This window comes from Lactuca virosa, chromosome 3, assembly GCF_052849685.1.
Source record: "Lactuca virosa cultivar CGN04683 chromosome 3, Lactuca_virosa_CGN04683_v6, whole genome shotgun sequence".
Classification (NCBI taxonomy): domain Eukaryota; kingdom Viridiplantae; phylum Streptophyta; class Magnoliopsida; order Asterales; family Asteraceae; genus Lactuca; species Lactuca virosa.
In genome coordinates, this window is record NC_136428.1 from 192,712,488 (window position 1) to 192,738,770 (window position 26,283).

At 38.1% G+C, this 26,283-nt stretch overlaps 1 protein-coding gene across 1 annotated transcript; it reads right to left on the reverse strand.

Moving 5' to 3' along the window:
• Nucleotides 1-467: 467 nt before the first annotated feature.
• Nucleotides 468-1,857, reverse strand: LOC145164338 (uncharacterized). Its single transcript, XM_079083060.1, has 4 exons — nt 1,542-1,857; nt 1,087-1,263; nt 879-1,012; nt 468-545 (listed from the first exon to the last, which is right to left on the reverse strand). The coding sequence occupies exons 1-4, from the start codon at nt 1,855-1,857 to the stop codon at nt 468-470; spliced, it is 705 nt and encodes a 234-aa protein (XP_078939186.1).
• Between the last annotated feature and the right edge of the window lie 24,426 nt (nt 1,858-26,283).

Genomic DNA, 26,283 nt, shown 5'->3' on the forward strand with positions numbered 1-26,283 from the left:
ATCATTTTAGTTCATTTCCATTACTTTCAAATTAGGAAACACAATTTTAAAAATAAAATTTTCGGATTTGAAAGGATTGTTGATTATCATAATTTTGAATTCTGGTTTTTTAATTAATTCAATTTTAAATCTATCAAAATGTTATTCTATTAAAATGATGTTTTATTATGATGTTTTGTTAGAATTTTATTCTATTAGAATATTAATAAAGAATAACAAAATCCTTGGACCTGAAATTGAATAATAATAACATTCTAATATATTCATATACATCCGAACTTAAATACAAATTCATAAATATTCTTACAGACTGATACATTTTAATATAATTGTACATATTCTAACAGAATGTCATCAAAATGAATAAAATTCTTAAGAATAGCATTCTCACTTATACAATTACTGAACAAATACACTTAATCTTCTTCAATGGCCCAAATAATCGAATTATTTACACTTAATCTTCTTTAATGTAACTTGTTATTGACCTCAATTCCAAGTTTTTCTCTTGTATGATCAATCCTTGATTCCTTCTTAAAGCCATTCTAAAATAATAATTCATTACCAAATGAAAAAGAAAAAACTAAATTCCTTTGTACAAATCTGCAGATTTGTGAATTGCATCAAAACTCATAACCAAGAATTGTTGAAAATACAAAAATCATAGAGGAAATATCGAGATTTCATTCCGATAGAATCGGAATTCGAGATTCTATTCCGAGATAATTGAAATTCAAGATTCAATTCTGGCAGAATTACCCTCACATTATGATCATTGAAAACATTATGAGCATCACAAGCAATTCCCACTCCAACGTGTTCATAAAAATCTAATTAGATTCAACAATTAGGGTTTACAAGTTACAACATTAACATACCTTCACAAATTTAGAATCCCCAAGAATAGACTTTAAACTTTTAGGGAATCCAGAATGAATAATATGCATTACATGAAAACTTGCAGCATCTGCACATATCTGTAGAACTGCAGCCTTCCCTTGTTTTACACTTTCATGATTCAATAAGTAAAAATATGTGAAAAGTTATAAGAAGGATATTGAGTTTTGATAGGATTATAGGAACATTTCTTGAAATATGGTCTCCATTCAACGTCAAATCCAATAATAGCACGACCTCCATATTTTTTCTTGAGTTCAACAAACTTTAAGAGCTCATATGCAGCTTTTTCCACCTCTGGGAATGTTCTATTGTACACACTATGACCTTGAAATGCCATTGCAGGGTACCTCATCATTATGTTATCTGAAACAGGAATCACAAAGAAGACGCTTATAAGTTAGTGATACTTCAAATCCATAAAATTAGTTGAATTATACAGATCCGTTATCTTAATCCTAATTCCTTAGTCATTTCATCATTTCTATTCCCGATTACAGTGGCAATAATGCCCAAAAGCTTGAATTTCTCTATTAACAATTTCCTTGGTTCCTTGTGGTAATGCGAGAAACAATATACATTTGTTGACAGATACATTACAACATAGCTAATTCAAAAATAATTTACAAAGTGAAGTAGATTACCACGATTGGAAGAATCACTCGGGTTAGAAAACCAATTTCTACCGCAAGGCAATAACAAGATCGAACTTGAAGGACCAACTAAAGAGTTGTTAAATGACAATGCAGACCGTGTAAACAAAGAATCAAGCAATCTCCGACGAGTTCTCGGATGATCTCTATCGCAATTGGTGACAAATTTCTTAGTCGAGGAAGAAGAAGTGGCGGATTCAATAGCAGAGTCAATTGACTGAAGCTCGTCGGTGAAATCCAGATCCCAGTCTGAGCTGACGCTAACAGTAGATGATTTTTGAATTAGGTCATTTTTGGGGATTTCCATGAATAGGGTGAGCCACCGCCATTGTTGTGCACATGCCACCTGGGAAAAAGAGCGAGAGGGTTATAATGATTTTCATCGGAGATTGTAAATGGTTTTTGGTGGTCAACAGGATGTAAAAATATTTCATTTCAGTCTACGATCGAACCAGATTCAACTTTGGTGTCGCTCGAGTATTCTATATTTGGTGTTAGGAGGAGGTGAGTGTGATTGGTAGTAGACAGAGGAAGCACTGGCGAGGAAGATGATGAATTGGTGACGAAGACAAAGAGGAAGGCAACTGACGAGGTAGAGGAAGAAAGAGGTCAATTTTAGTTCACCGGGCGTTGATTTTGGAGGCGGATTTTAATAGGGTTAATAAGAAACTGATCCATGAAATAAAGGGTTATCACAAGTTAATTTGGGATATTAATTAATATATTTGTAATATTACTAATTTATCATTATTTATTTATTTAATTATTTTTTTTGAAATTTTAATTGGCCTACAATCAATCCTACATCCATACAATATTTAGTTAGAATATTTGAACCTACCTCATATAGTATATGTATAGCTAAAACCATAAATACATTGTTATTCGAATCAAAAGTAGGCCTCATTCATGAGACCATGCTATAAGAGATGTACAAGGAAACAACAAATAAAATGACCGTTGAATGACTGTCCTTCTCATTCACAACTTCTTTATGTGGTTGATTGTCGTTATCCGAAATGTTTGATAGGACGGTGTCTCGTTAAAATTATAACATATAAAGTACTAAAATAAAATTCTCGTCTTAGTTATATTATGAAATGTGAATAGTTGCTAATCCATGAAAGTCGCACATTATTCCTTACTGTCTATTTATGGAGTATGTGTGGGCAACCGACGCATAAATTTGAGACATAGGAAGATGATGATGTGGCACTCGTGGCTATGGTTTGTTGGCGAGTGTGTGTTGGTAACTGACATGTCAACTTGAGACCATAATATAATAAAGGGGTCATGCGGGTTTTGCATGGTTGGTTCACCATCTTTTTTATGAGACCTGAGTATCCAAGGCACAAATAGAAGATGTTCAATCCAAGATTAACATGCCAATTAAATTGTTTTAATGAATATAAAAAGATTCAGGAATTTCATAAAGATTGAAATTGATAAATTGTATTATCTACCTAAAATGAATTCATGATATGATTAAGGTATCCCTCTTCATAAATTGAATCTAAAATATGGATCATAGCTCTAATATAAATTGGGTAATTATTTAAGGATTGAATCAACTAACTGAACAATCTTTCTTAATTTACATGTTCGGTCTTGATGGAAATCCTCTCCCACTTCCTCCCACACCTACAAATTCGAACTTATCCCTGCTCTCAATTCTCTAATTGGAAAAGCACACTGGAAGAGCAACCTAACTCGATTGGATGTGAAACCTTAGGATAACCCTAAGGTATGATAATCATGAGTATGTTCTCGATGATCCCATTCCCAACATCGATGAGTTCTCTAATGAGGAAGAAAAGTTTTCTAACTGTAAATTCTTTGAAGACTCAAATAAGGTTTCTTGCATTATGATCGCCTCAATGTTCTTAGATCTCCAAAAATCTTTCGAGAACACTTGGTCATATGAGTGAACTTGCAGTTGGCTGAAATGTTTCAATAAAGGGAAATGAATAATGCGGAGTTCTCAGATCCCTAACTGATGGGTTTTATAGAATACAAAATCATGTACAATGTAGAAAACACTTAACAATTAAGAGGGTACATGCATCCTATAAATGTTCTATGTCATAACACTTTAAAGGCGACATACTATGAACAACAAAACTAGCATAAAACCTAATGAAATTGAAACCATGGGATTATGTTTACATACCTTTGATTTGTTGTAGTAAACAAATTACTTCAATCCCTTGTAGTTGTTGGACTTGGAAAGCTTAACACCAAAAGGATGATGCCTCTAATGGCTAACACCCAAAACCTAGAACTAGAAGACAAAAGAAGAGAGGAAATAGGATATTTTGCCCATAATATCCTTAAGGGAGTCATATGAACGAAAATTTGTTGATACATGAAAGTGAACCTCTAGCAATCCGAAGCCCAGCCAAAACCAAAGTCAAGTGCATTCCGAGATATGATGTGTTCCGAAGTGAAACTACTTCCGAACTGAAGACAAGTCAGAGAAATACCTTGCAGTCAGTGCTATTTTGGGTATGTATTAGCATTTAATGTTTCTTGTCTTTTATTCTTTTTTCTATTGTAAAGTTCAGGGGACAAGATCGAGAAAATCCTGAGTGTCATCTTTTTGACTTTTCAGCTTTACATAGTTCATGCAGTCTTGTCAGTTTGTCTTTTTATCACTCCTTATCTATTTAAGGAGAAGTAATTTCCATGCAATGTAGCACTTGAGGAAAATTATCTTTCACATCAATAATAAGTATCTTGGTCAAATAATTCTCTCTATCACTCTCATTGTTCATAAATTATCTTTACTTTGTTCATACTCACTCTTACATACTTGAATACATTGTTGAACTTCTTATTTCAAGACAAGACTGTTTTACCAGACTTGACTTGACTCTTAATATTAGCAACGGACATTGATCTTAAGTTAATTCAAGGTTTGAGATTTCAAACCTTGTCCACACACAACTTTTTACACTCTCAATTGGTATCAGAGCCTAAGTAGTTGTCCTTTGAATCGATAAGAACATATTATAGTTGATTGGAGATACCATGGTATCTCATTTAATTCTGTGTTCAGGATAAAAGTTCTTATATATACCACTTCATCTCTAATACTTTAAATTCAATGGCTGATCCTAATCCAACTCAACAAATGTATCCAATGCAAATAGCAAATAGCATGGGTTACCTAACGCGTGCCCTATTGCTAGTTGTTGAAGAGTAGGATGACTGGATAGTTTGAATGGAGAGATTTTTACTTGGTAAGGAAAAAGGTGAAGAGATGTGGAGGTCTGTGAAAGAAGATCCTCATGTTCTCGTAAGACAAATGGTCAGATATGTTGCTACTACTCTCATGGGTCAAGAAGAACAACGTCCAGCACCTCTAACTACAACAGACATCGAAAAGCTTCATGCAGATCATGTTGCGTTCTTGGAAATGGTTTTTGGGGTTCCTCATTCTCTCTTTGAGCACATTAAGTTGTGCAAATCTGCCAAAGAGATTTGAGATACACTTCAACACTTGTTCGAAGGTTATAAGAACATGAAGGATAAGCATTTAACATTTGTTGTGAATGACTTTAATACTTTCACTATAACTCCCGGTGAATCTGTAGACTCTGCATCAAATCGGTACAGAATCGTTGTGAGCAACATTACTGCAAATGGAATAGTCTAAAATCCACTCGAGTACAATCTGAAGTTCATCAACAGCCTCAGAAAGGATGGGGAAACGTTAAGTCATGTCTTCAGAGTAATGGATCTCTGAAGAAACTGAAGCTCTATCAGTTATTTAACAAACTACAAGCCCATGAATCTAATGTTGCTCAAACATTAAGAGAACTCTCAGGAGGTCCTCTCGGCTTAGTGAGTTCTGTTAACCCACTGATTCTGAGCCAATCCATTTCAGATCCTTCTGGAACTATCGCACCTGTTTCATCTGCTCAACCAACACTTCTTACCCCACCTATTCCACCTATTCCGAACCATTCATTTGAAGAAAACCTTGAGCTTGATTCATCTGATTCCAAAATTCGTTTCCAGCAGCAATTCTAACTTTTGTCTATGAAGTACAAATGTCTCTGGAATCCCAGTCAGAAACCTTTTCAAAACCAATTTCAAGCTCCTCATCAAAGCAATCCTCAACCCTTCCCTAAACCTTCAGAAAATCCATCGGCATACCGACCCAACATCCCAAATCACTCCTCGGAACCCCAAGAAGTTCCGAAATCAGTCAAACCCAAGATTGTTTTTCTGAAATGTGGTCTCGGAAACCACTTTGCAAAAGACTATTTGGCTGAAACTTCTCAAAAAACGAAGGTAAAAGACTCTGCCTGCTATGCTCGTGGAGCACAAGAACTTACTAAAAGTAAAAAGGCGTTTGTTACCAAGGTGTCGAGAAATATTGATGGGTACTGCTCTTCTGGTGATGAGGGTGAAGAAAAATCTGGAAGGAACATGTGTCTTATGGAAAGACAATCGATTCATTATGATGAAGGCTACTAGTCTTTGGGTTCATAAGAAGACGATGACGAAGTTAAAGCAAACTTCTGCTACATGGGAACAAACGAACCACCTAGAAGAAGCATCATCCAGCAGGTAAAATCCATGATCACTGAAAATAATTTTGATTTATCTGTTTGTGAACCCTATCTAACTCAGATTCAATTAGATATGACAGTTATTCATAGAGCCTATGAGTCTGCCATAGAAGTTATTGATAAGCTGGATAGTGAATTGACTCGTCTTAGATTACGCTTTGAAGACCGCAAGCTTAAGATAGAATTACTAGAGAGAGAACTTGTAATGACTAAGGATGAATGTATCATTTCGAAAGACAAATGTGAAATCACTTTTTGTGAAAGGAATATCTTAGTTACTAATAACAAATGTCTTAATGCCAAAATTGATGACTTGCGTAACTCTATTTATATTCTTGAAGAAAATGAACGGATGACAAATAATTTTCTTCACCCATGGTCTAAAGCACTAGGTCTCGGAAGCGAGTTTCTAAAGCCTGTTGTTCGTCCCTTGAAGGAACTTCAGAATCTAACATTTATGGGAGACATTCTGAACCATACTTATTCGGATACCCATGTCTCACCTTTGTCGTCACTGACTGAGACTTCAGACAAGTTTCAATCTCTGATTCCTGAGTTCAAATCTATCACTGTTAAATGTCCCGATTTCACGCCTCTTCCGGCTCTGATATCCCTGGACCTGAATCGGTCTTCGGAATCCTTTCCTGACACCGGCTATACTAGATTTCAGTTTCTGAACTCTGGTCCACCGAATAATTGTGTTATTGAGTAATTATTCCCGAGACAAATGGACATGACTCTAACAAATCTGACTTTATTTGGGCGACATTTGATAGTGATGTAGATGAGGAAATTTTGTGTGACAACTCATCTGACTCTTGTATATCTAACTCTGATGTGATATTGAAATTAACTTTAGTGCCAATTAAGCCATGTTTCAACAATCCAACAGCTGGACAAACTTCAAAGTCATCATATGACTCTCGGAAGAAACCCTGTCTGAACAAGAAAGATATTGTTAATCCAAATACCGAAGCTAGGAATGCGCGTAAGAAAGACACTAGGTCTAGGAAAACCTCTATATTACTTGAGAAACCCGAGAAGAAAGTATCGCAAAAAGTCAATCCAGTTACTAGGAATCACAATGCCTTCATGCATGTTAAGATCCTTAAGAGGCCCTCTATTCCTGCTAGTTCGGATGTTCAGAACAAATCTGTCAATTGTTGTACAAAAAAGTTCATTGTTGAGACTTTTTCTGTAAAAACTGACTCTCCTCGGACAGTTTCTTCTTCTGTGTTTATTGCTAAATCGGATGGCACGATTTTCAAACCAACACAATTTCCAAAACCTAATGTGCCTCCGAATGAAGCAAACAAAGGATAAGTTTCTAGGAAAACTATTGTTTAGAAACCTCCCAAAGACTCTAAACAAAAGTTTGAATGGAAAGTGAAAAAGTCTGAAAACACAGCTGTAACATGTGTGAACACAGTCATTCCTACATCATCTCAAAAAAATTCCTCCGAGAAAAGCAATATCCAAACAACCATTGGTTGAGTACAATTTTTGGATAAATGAAAAAACCATGACATTCTGCTTCTTTCCAAAAGAGTCTCGGAAAAAGCCTTCCAAAATGCCAATTGCTCAAAAAATTACAAACCAATTCCAAAGCCCATGCCAAAGTCCCTAAATCTAACGTGAAGCCTAAAAACTCCAAATCTCAAAGAGTTTGCGACACTTTGTGCTTCAGAACAAGATACAATATGGTATATTGATAATAGTACTTGTTCCATGCACATGACTGGGCATAAAGACTTTCTACGTAACCTTAAGCTCACTCCTAACGTTGGTTATGGAACATCTAGAAATAATACAAATTCACAAATTCGAGGTTATGGCGTCTTGACCAACGGAAATTTCTCTGTTTCTAATGTGTCATATGTAGCTGATCTCAATCATAATCTGATTAGTGTGGCTCAACTTACTGATGCAAACCGAAGAGTTGAATTCTGCAAAAGCATAGCTACGTTATGACAGAAGACCAGAAATTTTTTTTTATCAAATCAGATCTGATAAAAAACATGTATCCATTAGACATCAACATGATCATTGAAAAGCCTCAACTTTGGCTTCTTTCAAACCTCGTTCCTGATGTAAGTTGGCTATGGCATCGGGGGCTCGCTCATCTCAACTTCCGATTCATGAATGATCTAGTTTCCGGTGAAATGGTTCCAGGTCTGCCACTCCTCAAATTCAAAAATTATGATCTCTATGTTGCATGTGAATGTGGGAAGCAATCAAAGAAAGGTCATCCTGTTATCATTAAAAAGTCCATTTCAGAACCATTAGAACTTCTTCATATCGATCTTTGTGGACCATCCACCATAGAAAGTCTACATCACAAAAAGTATATTATTGTGGTTGTTGATGACTACAAAAGGTTCACATGGGTCTTCTTCCTAAGGCTAAAATCTGAAACAGCCTCTGAACTCATAAATTTCATCAAAGGAATTGATGTTCTTGTTAAACTTCCTGTTAGAAGAATTTGAAGTGACAATGGCTCTGAATTTACAAATGCCAGCATTGAAAAATTCCTCATCGACAAAGGCATCGACCACAACTTCTAGGCTCCCTACACTCCTCAGTGAAACGTGTGGTTGAAAGAAGAAAACAAACTCTAGTTGAAGCCGCTCGATCGATGTTGAACTTTACAAACCTTCCTCTCCATCTCTGGGCCGAAGTCGTTTCCACTGCTCGCTTCACCCAAAATCGAAGCATCATCAATTACCGTCTCAACATGACACCATATGAAGCCATGAATGGTCACAAGCCGAGTATCTTGTTCCTACATGTTTTTGGTTATCGATACTTTATGAAAAAAACCATGATCAACTCACCAAGTTTCAACCCAAAGCCGATGAATCCATCTTTTTGGGATACTCAACCAAGTCTAAAGCTTACAGAGTTCTGAATCGTAGAACTCGTGTACATGAAGAAATCTTTGATCTCACTTTTGATGATAATTTTATTCAGAATTCAGACCCATCTCATGTTACAACTCATATCATGGAGTTCGATGCTCCACCTACTGGGTCTCCGAATCCTAAAATTATCCATGAATTTGATTTCGAATGCTTGTTCAGACCAATAGAAACTGCTCTTGATTTAGAATCTCGATCAATATCGTCCTGATCAACTGAAGCTCTGATTTCTCAAAATGTCTCTGGTCCGACCCCAACCTTTCCTCCATTTGATTCCAATCCATTTCAACCTTCTTAGGTTGAGGGGGGGAACATTCATCCAGCCCTTGAATCAAATGTTGATGGATTTCAGATGCAGCAGATCAATTCACTGAAGTTGATCCCATTCCAAACAACAACGAAGACGATGCTAACTTCTTTGACTTTCGGAACAATGAAGACGTTGACATATCCGGTTCAGAAGTTCAAGGGGAGCATCATCCTCAAATTCAAGCTGTTAAGGGGGAGCAACATAACCCCATTATTGATATCAGATCATCCATTGCGCAAGAACTTCCGAGACTACATATCTTGACAAAGGATCATCCTCCATATCAAGTGGAATATATGCTTATATCTATGCATCAACATGCTCTTCAAAGTCGTCTTCCATTCACTTTCCATCCAATGAAGAGACTGATAAGGCATTTAATCCTTCTGAAGAAGCTCAGAAGACTACTCCAGGAGATGTTCCCGATTGTACAAATGTTTCAGATGATCCTCCTCTGACGTTCACAAGCGAAGAAACTCCCAAGCCTCCTATTGACGAGGATCTCTCGGATGATGTAATGTTCAAATATGACAACACATCAGTTGGTTCTATTCCGATCCTCACATCCTTCAATATGTTGCAGAAGCCTTCCTCCTTGAAATCGTTTTATGATTTCGGTCTCTCCTCATCCTCCAAGGAATCCAAAGAAGAAGAACATGATGAAGCCAACAAGCACTCATCTCCTATTGTTGCCTTGCAAAGTGATCAAGGTAATGAGACTCAAGCCAATCTGATTGATTACTCCAAGCCCTCCAAACCACATGGTGATAATGATGATGACGATGATAAAATGTTTGAGAGCGCTACCTCGGGCATAGGATCTTCAGGAGAAAATATTGTAGATCTTTTTGCCCTGTTAGAACTCTGAGAAATTGTTGCCTCTGCAATCACCAAAGTCGACTCCGTCGATTAGAAAGTAAAAGGCCTCGATCCAAAGATTGATCAAAAGGTTACAAGTCTCGACTCCAAGCTAAAGCTCATCTTAAATCTATTATCGAGATCCAAGCTGTTGCTCCCTTGGAACTAGACCGAGCCAATCAGCTCGACCAACTCATTTCCCTCCGGCTCAAGCACACTATCAAAGAAGCTGAACAAAAGTATAATGACTGTCTCGATCATCACATCTCCACCACCACCATTATGCTCAAGATTCATGACGACATGGTTAATGCTACCAACAAACTCATCAAGTAGACTCATGTTCTTCATGAGAAACAGATTCAAAGACTGGAAAAGGAGATTCACAAAAAGGATGCCATAAACATGACAATGCAAGAGGTACATATCAAGCTGATCCAAGCAACCTGGAATGTTGTTGATGTTCCGAACAACAAGTTCGATGAGATCCTCGTCATTCTGGATGAACCATTTGCCCATCTCAATGCTCGGGCTCTTACAACCGAGGCTTACGATGCTCTCACGAAACAAATCAACTCCAACTTTCAATGAGTCTTCGAATGGTTGTAGGAACTCAAGACTGAATCCATACTTGCATCAGAGGCAGGGCCATCCCATGCAATAGGGGGAGAAAGAGAAAGAAGAGAAATAACGATACAATGGAAACTAGTCTAAGAGTTTGTGCTTCGATAGGAATCAACCGATGAAGAAATTCTCGAGGTCGAAGCTCTTGAGTTAAGTGATGCAGAAGATGAAGGCAAGGATGAAAATGTTATCTTAGGACTTCAATCCCTCAAGGAACAACCAATGCATGTCCTTTCGGAAGCAGAAAATATAAAATGGTCCTCAGTTTCTTGGCCATCATCCTTAGCTGAAGTGTTCAAACGAAGTTGAGACATGGAAAATCTCAAGACCAAGCTGACTATTGACGCATTCCGAGCTACTCAATCCATGCTTCCACCAATTCTTGCTCCGAGGATAGTACAAATTGATGAAGGTTCTCCCACCCGGAAACCTGATGATCTCCCTAAAGAGCCTCTGATTCCTCCTCCATATGAATTATTCATCACCGAATCTAGTCAACAAATCATTTCTTCTTTTTCTAGCATGAGGGAAAATCCACAAGACAAAGGCAAACAGATTGAAACAGACTCTGACAACCCAGTGAAGACGTTGAGAAAGTACGAGGGCTAGTCTCAAGAACAAATTGATCAAACTTTGGAAGAAAGCATTCGGATTCAAGCACTAAAAGACAATCTAAATCCAATTTTGGGCATCTCTCCTCTTTTCCGAGAAGGAGTTATTCACCACATACACTTCATGCCCTTAATGTACTATGATCTTCCGACACAAGATGCTGATCAACTTGACCTGCAAATCTCTCCTCACGGTTATTTCTATATCAAGTATGCTCTCTCTACATCTGAATGATGATCCTCAAATAATCATCAGAACATAGCGTGAAAGATTGAGAACCTTTTTACTCCATCAATGCACGAACTCGAAAGCATGTGTGGTCTTGGAAGAGGATTACCAAGATCATTAGATATAGTAAAATAGTTCAGAGAAAGTTTGATCTCAATTGCATGCTATACATATACTATGTTTCTCAGAACAAAGAAGCCACCATCACCATCACGGATTCAATCTTTACGTCGATCAACCCAAATAACATTCTCACCATCATTTCTCACTTTCGAGATCGCCAATCAAGTGACATGAGCATTGGAGCCTATAGTTATGCAATAAATTTCTTGAAGGACTATATTGTTGAGTTCTACAGATCTGACATTGAAGTTGCTCACATGTTCGGAACCGAGAGCATTCTGGAAAAAAATCAATACCGAACTCCCTGAAGCACAGATCATGGCCGAAGGCCCTATTAAAGAACCGGAACTCAGTTATTTCTATCTAAAAAAGAAGACTAATCAAAAAGAATTCTTTATTGTTCTTGACGAACACATTGTTTCAACAAAGATCCTTAGAAGTTCATTTCTAATGATGCCAAAAGTGATTCACCTGAGCATGTTAAGATGAAGTTCACCGAGCATCTCAGATGGTACTTATAAATCCAAATTTGGCTCCATAGTGCCTATCTCTTTGTATTTGATGAAGCTAAGTGAAGAGTTTGTTGATTGCTAAGTTTACTTAGCGGGAGATTTTTGATACATGAAATTGAACGTCTAGCAATCCAAAGCCAAGCAAAAACCAAAGTCAAGTGCATTACGATATGTGATGTGTTCGGAAATGAAGCTACTTTCAAACTGAAGACAAGTTCGAGAAGCACCTTGTATTCAGTGCTATTTTAAGTATGTCTTAGCATTTAATGTTTCTTTTGTTTTACTCTTTGTTCTATTGTAAATTTCATGGTTCAGGATTAAGAAAATCATGAGTGTCAGCTTTTTGACTATTCAGCTTTACATAGTTCATGTAGTCTTGTCAGTTTGTCTTTTTATCACTCATTGGCTATTTAAGGAGAAGTAATTTCCATGCAATGTAACACTTGAGGAACATTCTCTTTTACATCAATACTAAGTATATTGCAAGTCAAATCATTCGGTCTATCACTCTCATTGTTCATAAATTCTCTTTACTTAGTTCATAGTCTCTCTTACATACTTGAATACTTTGTTAAACTTCTTATTTCAAGACAAGACTGGTTTACCAGACTTGACTGGACTCTTAATATTAGCAGCATACATTGATCTTAAGTTAATTCAAGGTTTGAGTTTTCAAGCCTTTTCTGCGCACAACTTTTTGCACTATCAAAATCATAACCCTTGGGTCCTATTTATATTGTGAATGAACAAGAAAAAACCTAGATTTGAATAATAAAATATTCAGATTTATTCTATTCAAATATGGTAGCCTTATCAACTTTAGGATTATTCTAAAAACCCTAGAATCCTCCCAAATTTCGTTCACCGCTATATGGGTTCTAGAATTTTATTTCCTTGCTCAATTATAAACTATTACAATTCAACCCTTGGACCTTTAATTAATTCCAATTAATCCCAAATTAATTGCAGATCAATTCTGATTAATAATTAATTAATTCTAACTGATTTCACATTAATTTATTAATCATATAAAATTAATGAATCATTTTTCTATTTCCAATTAATATATTAATCACATAAATAGTAACAAATTATTTCATCATAATTTCTAATGAATTATCCTCTCTCTACAAATATGATTCTAAGTAAGTTCTAGTTATGAGGGAAACCCAAAAAGGACTTTGCTTCTAATTACAAGAATGTACCAATTTAGTTACTGGCTTAGACACCTTAATCCAACAGTCTCCCACTTGGATAAGTTTGTAACTATAATTGCAAGTATAAACCTTGAACTGAATAACAAAAACAGCTTTCTAAAGCCACAGCCGAACTCTGATTTGAATCAAATGTTGGCCCTAAGATAAGTGATCAGTTATGCATTCGTTCTACAACATATCATATGGACATGATACATGGATTACAATCAATATTATAGTCCAAGATTCTTTTTCTCGATTTCCCTGATTTATGACGACTAAATTTAGACTACTGATTGAAAACATCAATTTAGTCCGGGCTCGGCCAAGCACTTCAGATGTCGGTAAACAAATCATGAAGGGCCCCAAAGATATCGCTTTTCCTGTTAAGGCGAAAGGAACAAATTACTTTGACTATACAGTCATACATTTTACTAACCAAATCATGCATGGAATTACTCCTTTATAACACCCAGTTATGAGCTAGATGCGTTTGGGTAAACCAATGCATAACTGGTTCTTAAACTACGAACTATATATCTCCACTTAAGAATAGTAGATATTATCGTCTTAGAATTACTCGTGATAAAATCCATGAAGTAATCTCTAAACTTGAGTTTATCCGATACTTAAAATTCCTATTTTCAAAGTAATCATGAATATTGCAGCAATTCCAATTGCAATGTCTTAACCTCAATCAGAAATCTACAACCAACTCATGACAGTCTTAAATCACTACTTACTTCCAAAAGTATGAGCGACGGTGGAATTTTGAAAAATATTAAAATTAATCACGAAAGTAAACATGCAAAGTGAAACACAATAATAAATTAATTATCTAAGGTTTCAAACTTACTGAATATAAATAATTCATATTAGTTAATCATCATAGCAATTACGAATTTGTTCATTGTCTAATGTTTCAAGTAATCAACTAACAACTTAAATTAGATAACATCAGTCATGCCTATGTTATGAATATGCATACTATGCCTCTCTATGGTCCTTCCTTTGTGAATAGATACACTGGATACTATTCCAATGATGCACATTTCACATTTCACATTTCACATTTCACAATCCCAAATTCTTATCATATTTAAGATGTAGTGGAATTCCAACTTTAAATGCATTGACATCCGGTGATGTTGAGACTCTAAAGTCACATAGGCTAAACCTACGATATTACAGAAGGTTCCACAGAAACTTTTTATTCAGAACAAATCCATGGTAATGAAGTTTCAAATTCAAGATACAGTTCTTGAATACTTCTTTTGCATTGAAGGTTCCAACTCACATGTAGATTTTATAAGCATCTCCCATAATGGAAACATTTCCATATGAAAATCAATTCTGACCAAGAATCATATCAATCCAGAACATGTCACTATGGTCCTTGTTATTCAGAAGAAATTCATGATAACGAAGTCTCAAATTCAAGATACACTTCTTGAATACTTCTCTTGCATTGAAGGTTCCAACTCACATGTAGATTCTATAAGCATCTCACATAAAGAAAACATTTCCATATCACAATCAATTTTGACCAAGAATCGTGTCAATCCAGAACATTATTGGATTAGATGTCTAAGCCCATAACTATTATTGGTATGTACTCGACCCGAGAGTAGCATGGTCCATTTGGGTTGCATAACATCAGGACAATTTGTTAGGATGGACTTTTGAGAAGAGGTTATATATGATTTATTTATATATTATAAGTTCTAATATATTAATATGAAATCATATGTTTTAATTAGTATTGATCAAGAATTAATTTGGAAATAATTTAGTGATCAAAAGAGACTAATTAAATCTATGGGGACTAATTATGGTAATTAGTTATATTTATATGAGTTGGGCTTATGATTCATGTTGGACCAAGTTTATGTATGGATAAATAAAGAGTTGGGCCACATGAACCATGGATCATAAAACCCATGGGTATGGATTTGGGTTATACCCATGACCCTTGGAATCCTACATATAAATAGGTCACCCCATAGCCAAAATCGTCACTTTTAGTTCTTGGAGCTCATGGAGTTGTTTTTGGTGTGGATGTAATTCTCTCTCAAGAGCCACCTTGGTCCTAGGTGAGTTGTGAGCCATTTGAGGCATTCATACTTTTGGTGCTAAGATCTTAAGACCAAATACATCAAGACTTCAAGCTACATAAAAGGTATGTTACCCTAACTAGTATCTTGTATGGTATATGTAAATTACATGCTAGTTATAGGCTTAATACCTTGGAAATATCATTGCATGTATAATTAGTGAAAACATATATCCAAGGTATTTAGGGTTGTATGTGCACCATAGGATGTTGTAGTATACTAAAACCCAACAGTGGTATCAGAGCCATGCGTTGTTTTCAAATTATACTTGATGCTGTAGAATTGTAGAAGTGATTAATCGAGTATTAGAATCAAATCAGAGTAAAGATGAACACAAGAAGTAAATAAGGTCTGGTTCAGCTCGTATTACTTCCAATGAACAAGAGTACCAAACGATAATAGAAATGAGAAAACTCTACTATCAACTCTATGTTCAGCTCCTATTTATAGGAGGCTGAAAGTACAAAAAATACTAAGGCTAGACTTTAAGCTTTGATAACAAAATGCCTTAGCAAATACATAAAAGAAACATACGAAACAGACAATTACACAGACTTCGACATATTACAATATATTTCGACTCTACAATCTCCCCCTTTGTAATCATGTCGAACTTCTCAATTCGTGAGAATTTGTGCAGCAAAGTGCATCATCCTTCGTATCTCCGAGTACCAAGTCATTATCTTCCTCAACTCCATTTTATCCCACATCATTGTTCTTCTTGCAATTGTTCATACGAACAATGAAGTTTGTATATTGCGAAGTTGTATATCTTTCTATCTCTGAAGCCTGAAACAAAAACCTCTCAGCTTTGCCATTCTTATCTTTTCCAGCCAAGACTAATCCAAAAGGTTTTAAGCAAATCTCTCCATCTGCATATTTCTTCAGTTAAACTTGAGTCTTCGACAATTCCATCGCAACTTTCACTTCCTTTTCCATTGCTGATGCTAATTCCACACCAGTCAATGCTAGACAATCATAGTAATTGTCTATGAAGATTTTGATATGCGCAAGACCAAGCCTCAAAACATCTTTGTCAGTCCCTTGAAGTTGCGAAGCCTCCATGTCTTTCAAAATCAATGCAACTTGAATAAGATCATTCAAGTTCATTAGAGGAAAATCAGCAACAGAGAAGTCACAAACTTGATTATTCGCCCTAACAACATGATACCGAAAATTCTGTATCATATTCTCAAACATCACATCCTTCGTTATACTGACAACCTTCTTGATCTTCACCAAAGACCATATTTCTTCTGGTTCTTTCCCAACAAGTGCATGAAACCTAAGTTTCAAATGGATATAATCGTCCTCATTTTCGAACTTCTCCATTATCTTGTGCTGAGCCATGATAAACATCATTTCGTTCACTGGGAAATCAAGCTGACTCATATCAGTGTTAGTGACAGAGTAGCTTTTCTTTGGCTTCTTCTCAAATGCATACATATGATTGTAAGCAACTCTTGCTTCAATATTCTCATAACTGTATAACTTCCTTGGCTCTCCCTTTTCGATACCAGGTGGATCACTTTCACGAAGTCTGAGTATGCTCTGTATTTGCCTTTGCTTCTCCATTTCAACTTCAATTTCCGACTTCTTCTCTTCCTTTGATTTTTCAACCACAATCACTTTTCCTTTATCCCTATCAGCTTCTGAAACCTTTAGTTTAGATGAACTTGAACTCCCTCCTTCAGTTGTCGAATTAAATACAATCCCCTTCAGAATGGGTCTTGTTGTTGTCTTGATAGCTTCTGTTGTATTCGTCTTTGGAACTATAGGAAGTGTGACTTGAGTAGATACACCTTTCGTTACGGCACCAGTAGTAGTAACAATCTTCTCAATCTTTTTCGCCTTATCACCCTCTTTGGTAATTTTCGAAGATTTGCCTTCTTGAACTTTCCTTTCTCCCCCTTGCACCCATGTGACAACAGGTGGGGCACCAGTGGGTAACATGTGTGTAACGCCCGTGTTTCTAGGCTAGACATTAATATTGATGTGATAGTCTAGGTTAACCTTTGTAACTCATTTTGAAGAAATGAAAAGGAATTATGTGAATATTATGTGAATTATGTGTTTTATGCTTAATTACTAGAATTTAATTAATTAAGAATAAAAATGAGCATCGAAAATAAATATTAGATAAAGCCGATATCTATTAAGAAAGTTGTAGTGGTCGTGACAAGGATTACAGATATATAAAGAATACCGAAATCCGAGTTATAACGAAGTAGTTATGACCTGTCGAAGTTTCGCGACAAAACCGGCACGGTGCCGAATGACGTAAAAAGTGAGTTTTTGATAAACTAGTTTTTAGCCTTAGTGATCTAAACGAAAGTCGTAGTGTTCGTTAAACCGAGAGTATGTATAAAAAGAACACCCAAATCTGACTTCGTATGAGGAAGTTATGATTTTTCTAAGTTTCAGCTTAGATGTAGACATCTAAAAACTCGAATTTTAGATCGAGTGATTTTTAGCCGACACAACCTAAACAAGAATCGAAGGTCTCGTCAATAGTAGTACAACGGTAAAAAGACAGACGAAAACGGACGTCCGATGAAGAAGTTATGAATTTTTAACGGATTTCCTGTCCCGGTCTGTTAAAAATAATAATATTAAAATTAAAGTCAAAATTAGCCGACGAAATCAAAACGAAAGTTGTAAAGCGTAATTTTACCTACGCGTGCATATAAAGAACGTCAAAAACGGAGCCCGTATGCGAAAGTTATGGATTTTAGAAGTTTTGGCACAAAAATCGAGAAAAAATGCTAAATCCAAGAAATTTCGCATGGTGGGACTTCGGCCACGTCACCTTCGCTCCATGCGCGCCACGTGTCCGAAAATGCTGAGTCACCGAGGCCAGCTGGCGAGGCGTGTCGCATTCCCTCGCATCCGAAGTGCTGGTCCAACCGTGGTCCTACGCGTGCCTTCTTGACGTGTCCGAGCTTCGCATGGTGCGCCACGACCCAACCCTCGGACCCTAGACCTCGGTCCAATCAGAAGCCAACAGCTGGACCCTCGCACGTGCGAGCCATCTGCCTGACCTTCGAATTTGCTGCCGCGTGGAGTCTTCTCAGCCCTCGGATCAGAAGCCTCACCCCTATAAATAGAAGGGTGCGAGACCTCCCAGGTATATTTTGGAAAAGTGTCAATTTTCACCCCTTAAACAATATTTCTTTCGTTCCAACTTCCCCCAAAGCCCCGGTATTATACCAAACACCCGAAACACGTCCCGAAGTGCCCGAGAAGCCCGAGAAATTTATCTTTTCGGTTTTGAAGCCCAAACCTCGCAGAGCCCGGTTTCTCAATAAAACTCTCAGTTTTATTAGAAACGATCGTTTTAGGAAACGAAGTGCTGCCCGATTATCATTAAATCAGGTGAGTGTGTAGTCACTTTCACCTTACACATAGATATGAAGTATTTACCTTAAAATACGTGCTATGTGTAATTATATTAATTGTTTATTTGAGGTGACTTTTGAATAGATGTTTTATACAAGTTTTAAACTGTATATGTATTTTATCTACAAATATGTTGGGTAAAACATGGGTAGACGAAATAGTCGATGTGTGTTAAAATGATGAGAGGCCTCGATGTTGTTGTTGTTGTTGTTGTTGTCGTCTAGCGGAGTATAGATGACGACCACAGACCTTTCTAGACAGTCTAGTGGAACACTAGCAGGTTCGCAACTTGTAGGTGTTGGTGAACTATATGTTCATTGGCGTACTCCATCCCCCTCATGGTTGCCTTTAGGACATGTATGGCTGAGGGGTCCCCTTAGCAGTGGTGTCCACCCCGATGATAATCCTTAGGCTAGGTCCCTTGGGATAGGTGTTTAGGGACGTAAAGTGAGGATAACGGGAATGGGTAATCAGGGTTATTGTTGATTGGTGAATTTAATAAGTTTATTATTATTGTGGGTTGAAAACCCTATATGCTCACCAGGCTCCCAAGCCTGACCCACTCAGCTTTTTATATTACAGGTAGTGGACCCCGAGCATAGTCGGATGATGATAAGAGATTTTTGGATTATAGGCCAGTAGTTGTAAATAACTGTTGTAAGGCTTATAATGTCTTGTATATGCTTTTGATCTGTACCGGAACATGACATCCCGAGGTTTTGATATGAAATGAAATTATATATTTCTTAAAGAAAGGTTTTGATAAATTTTTATCATGTTTTGTTTTGGGGACCAATTCCGCAACATCTTTTAAAAGGATTTCTCTGATTTTATTTTAAAAAGCATAAATTAAATCGGACTTTTCTGGCCGAGAAATTAGGGGATGTCACAGTTGGTATCAGAGCACTAGTTTATTTTAGGAAAGATGCCTAAAATGCTTTTATGTGCTAAATGTTATATGTTTTCCATATATGCCATTAATTGTTCGGATCTATGGTCTGTTGCCGACCGGATCTGGAAACCTTATGTGTGTAGGATTCTAAGCGTACGATTACGATATTAGAACTAACATGTAAAAGTTTCGGAGTGATAAGGAGAATTTAAATACCTATCGAGGATAAAAACCTAAATTCGCCTTATTCAGTATATAGATCGTAATGGCAAGAACCCGAAGTAGAGCAAGAAATGCAAACAGGAACCAACAACCTCAACCCCAAGTGATGGAACAGGTGCCTATAGCAGGAGCTGCACAAGAACCCATCACCATGGCTGGAGTACGAGCCATGGTTCAGACGATGAGGGCTGAATAAAGGGAGGAAATAAGGCAAATGTTGCTGAACAACAGGAGTGAACCCTCAATTCCTGTTGAACAACGTGAATTAAATGACGATCGATCTATAGAAGGAAACAACAGTAGATCTGTTGGTCATAGTGAACCTCTTGTGGTTGGGAGAAATAACCACGAGGATAGAGTGGCGAGAAATGGGTGCAACTATAAACACTTTATCACTTCGAAGCCATCAACCTTCACTGGAAAAGAAGATCTCGTCGGAGTAATGGATTGGATCTCGGAAATGGAATTGGCTTTCATGACATGTGGTTGCCAAGGCAAGTTACAAACCACATTTGCAGTGCGTCAGTTCAGGGGTAGTGCTGCTCGTTGGTGGAACACTCTTGGAAAAACCCTAAGCCCTAATGAGCCACTGCAACTGACTTGGGCAGAGTTTTTGGTTCACTTCAAGCGCAAGTACTGCTCGGCCCAAAATGTGCTTAAGCTAGAAAACCAATTTCTGACGTTGAAGAAAGGGAGTATGACCGTTGATGAATACAGAAATAGCTTCACAGACAAAATGGATTTTGCTTTGCGTATTGTCCCAGATGAGCTGGGAAAAATTGACAGGTACATAAAGGGACTTCCATGGGAGTATGCGGTGCCAATACATCAGGCACTTACTTTGGAGGTAGCTATCTGGGCTGCCAAGTCTGTTGAAGATATGATTAAGGGGAGAGCTGCCAGCAAGGTTGAAGTTGGCGAAAAGAGAAAGTTTGAAGGAACTTCAGGTTCCAATAAAAAGAAAAAATTCTCGAAGACTGGTTCGAGGAAATTCGGAGGAGAAGCCGAAGCCAACTGGTGTAACAAGTGTAAGAAGAAACATGCTGGGAAATGCAACGTGGAAGTCACTTGTTACAAATGTGGAAAACCTGGGCATTATGCCAATGAATTCACCTTCAATAAGAACGTCTGTTTCGGCTGCAATGAAGAAGGGCATATTTTGAGGGATTGCCCGAAGAAGAAGGATGCAGCAAAGCCCAATCTTCCACCAAAGCCGAAGGCGAGAGCCTTTCAGATGACACTTGAAGCTGCAAAAGAAGAAGCCGATGTCGCCTCAGGTACCTTTCTCGTAAACGATTTGCTTGCCCAAATTTTGTTTGATTCTGGAGCCAATTACTCCTTTATTTCGCATGAATTTTGTAGAAAACTAGCTTTGCCTGTTGATAGACTAGTTAACGCTTTATTAGTCGAGATTTCTAGTGGCAAGTTTGTACCTGTTAGCCATCGTATGTGATGAGAATAAATCTCAGATCGATTAGATCTTTCACAGGTAAAAGATAAAGATCAAACAAAACAAACACAATAACAGAATCAACAATATGCTTATGATTCAAATATAGTCACGCCTCAGCAGAGCTCTATGAAGAACTTCCGCTGTAGAGGCGAGCTAGGGTTTACAATCCTCAAAAAGAATAATCCTTAAAAGCGTATTTACAAAGACTGCATGCATGCAGCTTAAATACTAAACCCTAGAGAAAACATGTACGGTTGGTCAGGCCCAAACCGGCAAACAAAATTGGGCTAAGGACCGAGCCCATGACGCAACACTATAAGCCCAACAATATCCCCCTTTGCGTCGAATGAGGCGAGAGATCAATTTCTTTGAGTAGGCTTCACAGTCTTGACAACCTTGAACAACCGAGGGATGATTGCAAGAAGTGTTTGCCGAAACTGAATGTACCATCGTAGCATGTCAGTAAACAGCTTCTTATCGGCTGTAGAATTCTGATTGCACTTGTAGATAATCTCCAAGATATGCTCCAAGCAAGCAGTTGAGAATAAGTGCTTATCACTCAGAGCGAAGATACATTTTTGTTTTTCGCCTCTGACCAACATTACTGTGTGAGACTGTGGGTCGATTCTACCCTTGACCATAACATTCACATCGCCCATTCTGCCGGAAGGTTTGATCGTTGGACGCTTGTGAATGGCAGCGGCGATCTCTTGGTCCATTTTCGCCACTTCGTGAATGTAGCATACAAGTATTCGCTTAATATGGTCAATGATCGGCTGGTACTCCTGTGGATTTGACATCAGGATATTGTTGAGAAGTATCCAGTCGTGGGGATTGAGGTTCGGTAAATCAGCAAGGGTGAAGTTATGAACCGAGCCTTCAGAGCCTCGAGTCACTTTGAATTTCACATTGACAAACTTGCCAGCTGAGTAAGGCTTCAGAACCTTGACATTAGTAATCTTCAGTAAGCTCCATGTCAGGTGCTGTGGCTGAGCAAACTCCAGATAGAACTCCAAAAGATCCCGATCAACCTTCGGGTCTGGAGAGGGAATAGAAACAGTTGAGTTAAAGCAGTGAAAGATGAATGCCTTTCGCGTGATCGGCATGTCAAACTGTGCATCCTTGGAGTTTTCAAGCCCAAACGACATCACAGGCTCAAGCCACAGTGTACAAGGTTCATCGATAGCACACTTTTGAAGCGAATCAAGAGTCCACACAGGAAAAATGGACTTCTTCTTTTCCAGGAGCTCTTTTTCTTTAAGCTCTTTTTGAAGCTCTATCGATTCCTTCATCAGTTTATCTTCAAGTTCCTTATCAGATGCCTTTGTTTTCTGAAAAGGATTAGAGGGATCTGGTTTAAAAATATCTTCAATATCATCATCAGTATCATCATCTTCACCAATTTTCTTCTTCTTCTTCTTGCATCTATCACTGACCGAAGCTTCAGTAACCTTCTTCTTCTCTCCCCCTTGTTTCGGTTGGACACTAGGCACCGGAACACCCTCAATACGACTAAGAATGGCCAGTGCAGGTCGAAGTTTATCAGCCAAATGCTTGCGAGTGGTGATGGTGATGATAGGATCATGGGCTTCAAGGAGGTGAAGTAAGATGGAGTGAACATCAGCAGTTGAGCCTCGAATAACTTCCCTCTCAGACTTCAAGTCATTGAGTTCAGCTATTGCAGTGCGAAGTTTGAGATTCTGGATTTTTAGTTGAGAGGTTCGCTTGTCGATTTCATCCATGACTCGATTTTCAACTGCCAATTCTGCCTCCAGTTGAGTTAAGCGATCATTGACTTTATCATGCAGATTGACATTTGCAGCTTCAATGGATTTAAGGGCAACTTCAAGATTAGCTCGTTCGAGTGCTAGAGAACGCTGAAGATTTGCAACCGAATCATTTACTGTCTTAGCATTCTTTTGAGCAGCAGCCTGCAATGAATCTAGAAATAGGTTAGCCTCAGAAATTAGTTTGTCGACTTTTGCGGCCGCCTCTCTGCATTCTTTAGAGGAGGACTCGACTGCAAGCGAGGCCTTTTGACACTGGGAAGTGGAGGCATCGATAGCCTTGGCTGCAGCAGAAAGGGATGCGCCATGTTCTTTTACAACAGAAGAAAATAATGCTTTGAGAGCAGCGTCTGAATAAGCCCCAGAGGAAGAAGAGGAAATAAGTTGATCAAGTTTATCATTGACTGCTTTGAGATGACGCTTGGTTACAGGTGCATCTTCATCTTCATCACTCTGGACACGGTAAGGACTGAAATAGGTGGAATCAAATTCCAAGTCCTCACCTCCAAGAACAGGGGTGGTGTCAGTAGATGGGGTAGGTGATAAGGGTTTGGTTGTGACAGGAGGTTCAGTGGTAACAGGTGGGATAGGAGCTGAAGAATGAGCTTGTGTAGTAGTGGTGGTAGTGGTAGTGTTGGTAAAGATTGGATTATGGATGGGAGTAGTGTTAGATGGTTGAGATGTAGAGATGGGAAATATAGGAGGTATGGATACTGGGACAGAAACGGGTGGAGGAGAAGGAGGGAGGGAGCGAACTGGAATTTCGGAGGTAGGAGAGCGAGGCGGGATATTACCACGACCCGAAGCCTCCTCGTCAGAGCTTTCGCTTGCAGATTCTGAAGGAGGAGCAGATGTGTGTTTGGGAGGGACATACTCTGAGTCTGAATCACTTGAAGATTGGAGTATGAGTCTCCGAGCGGGCTTTTTCTGCTTCTTGGGTTCAGGCTGGGACATAGCGGCCTTGTCTGACCTTCGCTTCATAGGGGTTCGCCCCTTGGTTGTTTTAGCAACCTTCGTCTCCTTCTGAGTCGCAGCTTTCTTTCCCCTCTTGGCTGGCTTGTCAGCTTCTTCAATGGATCGAACCATGGCTAGGGTTAGTTCCCGTGGACCCGAAGAAGGAAACTCCCTGTATTGTTGCAGAAGTTTACTTGCTTCAGGCAGACAAGCAAGCATGGTGTCAGGGATGGATCCAGTGAAAGAATACTTGGTGAGATCCGTGACAATTATCTTCATTGTGTGAAAAGTAGCAATAGAGGAGAGAAGAGAGTCTGCCATGATTGGAACGTGAAGGCGATCCATTACCCACTTGGTGATGATTAACCAGTACCGTCCACACGAGATTTCGGAGTGTCTTGAGGAAGAACTCAAGCTTTGAATCAGTTGTTGCCAGATGATTGTACCATAGTCCAGATCAATCCCGTGATATAGACCGTAAAGCACAATCATAAAGGACTTGCTTGCTCCATCTGAGCCGGCGCTGCGCTCAGAGAGTCCTTTGAACAGTAGAGTGAATAAGCCATTCCATGGAGGAGGAAGGCAAGACTTCTTGAACTTGGTGATGGTCCATTTGATAAAACATGGAGAACAACTGACCAGTAGTGATTGATTCAGGGTTTACTTTGTTTGGTTCTTGAGAGAGACCAATTAGGGCATAGAAGCGGTTCTTGGAGATGGAGGACTTCTCATTGTGGAGTTCAAAGTGAATCCTTTCAGCGGCTTTGTCGTAGTAAGCAGTGGAGTAGATTTGTGAGAGGCAGGCCATGGGAACAACTTCGACTCTTGACAGAGCGTCGACTAAAGGCGAGTATTTAAGACACTCAACAACATACAGCATGTAGGGTTCATAGACAAAGGGTGTGAGATCGATGATCAGGTTTTGTTGAGGTTTGATAGTGAGAAGGGTTGGGTGAACAGAGGTATCTTGAACTGAAGAAGATTCTGCCATTGTAGAAACTTGGAGAAGAAGATGAACAGTAAGATGAATCGCCTTTGTTCTTCGAGAGTTTTGAAAGTGATAAAAGGGTAAAGAGCAGCATGCCAAATCCTTTTATACGTACAAGTAGGAGAGAGAAAAATCCGGCTGATATCTTGGAGTTATTTGAACCGGCGCCTGATTTGACGGATGAACAGTAGTCATACCCAGTGATGACGCATGAAAGAGAAAGGGTGTTTCCTTTTTACACGCCATTCCATAAAAGGCACTTTTTCAAATCAGCTTAACGGTTGGAGAAATGCTGAGTCAGCCTTAACTCTATCCCAATCGTCACCCCATATTTCACATGAATCGTCATCACTTTTTAACTTTATCGATCATTGAAGCACTATTAATAGAACTAGTTTTTGGAAAAAAATTTGTGCATAAGGTGTAAAAGATAAAGAAATAAAGTGACTTGTGCAAGATAATTTGTGATGTCTTAAAAAAAACATAAAGCAGCTGATTCTGGGCACGAATCTCTTCCTTCAAAGTCAAGAGAGACCTTAAAGTGCTTGTATGGCTTCCCATTAAATAACGATCAAATACTTGTTAAGAAGTATTGAAAGGCATCTTTTAAATCTAAGGCTCATAACAGGTGGCTTTCGCTTCAATTCATGAATTCGAGACTTGATATAAGACCGAAACTGAATGAAGTACTTGTTAGATCGATGTAATCTATTGAACAAGTAGGTAGGGAACATATTCAGTGACTTGTTGAAATTGTAATTGGAAGAGAAAAAAAATTAAAACATGGATCCATTTGGAAGAAAAGCTTTGGTAATAAGCACTTTCATTAGGATCGCGCAAAACGAAAAAGGAGATTTCATAGATCAAACGGTAAAGTATTCGCCGTCAATTCAGTAAGGGAGTTGGATTTTGGGTTTTACTTAAGTCGTGGTAAACGAACTTAAGATCATCAACACAGAATTG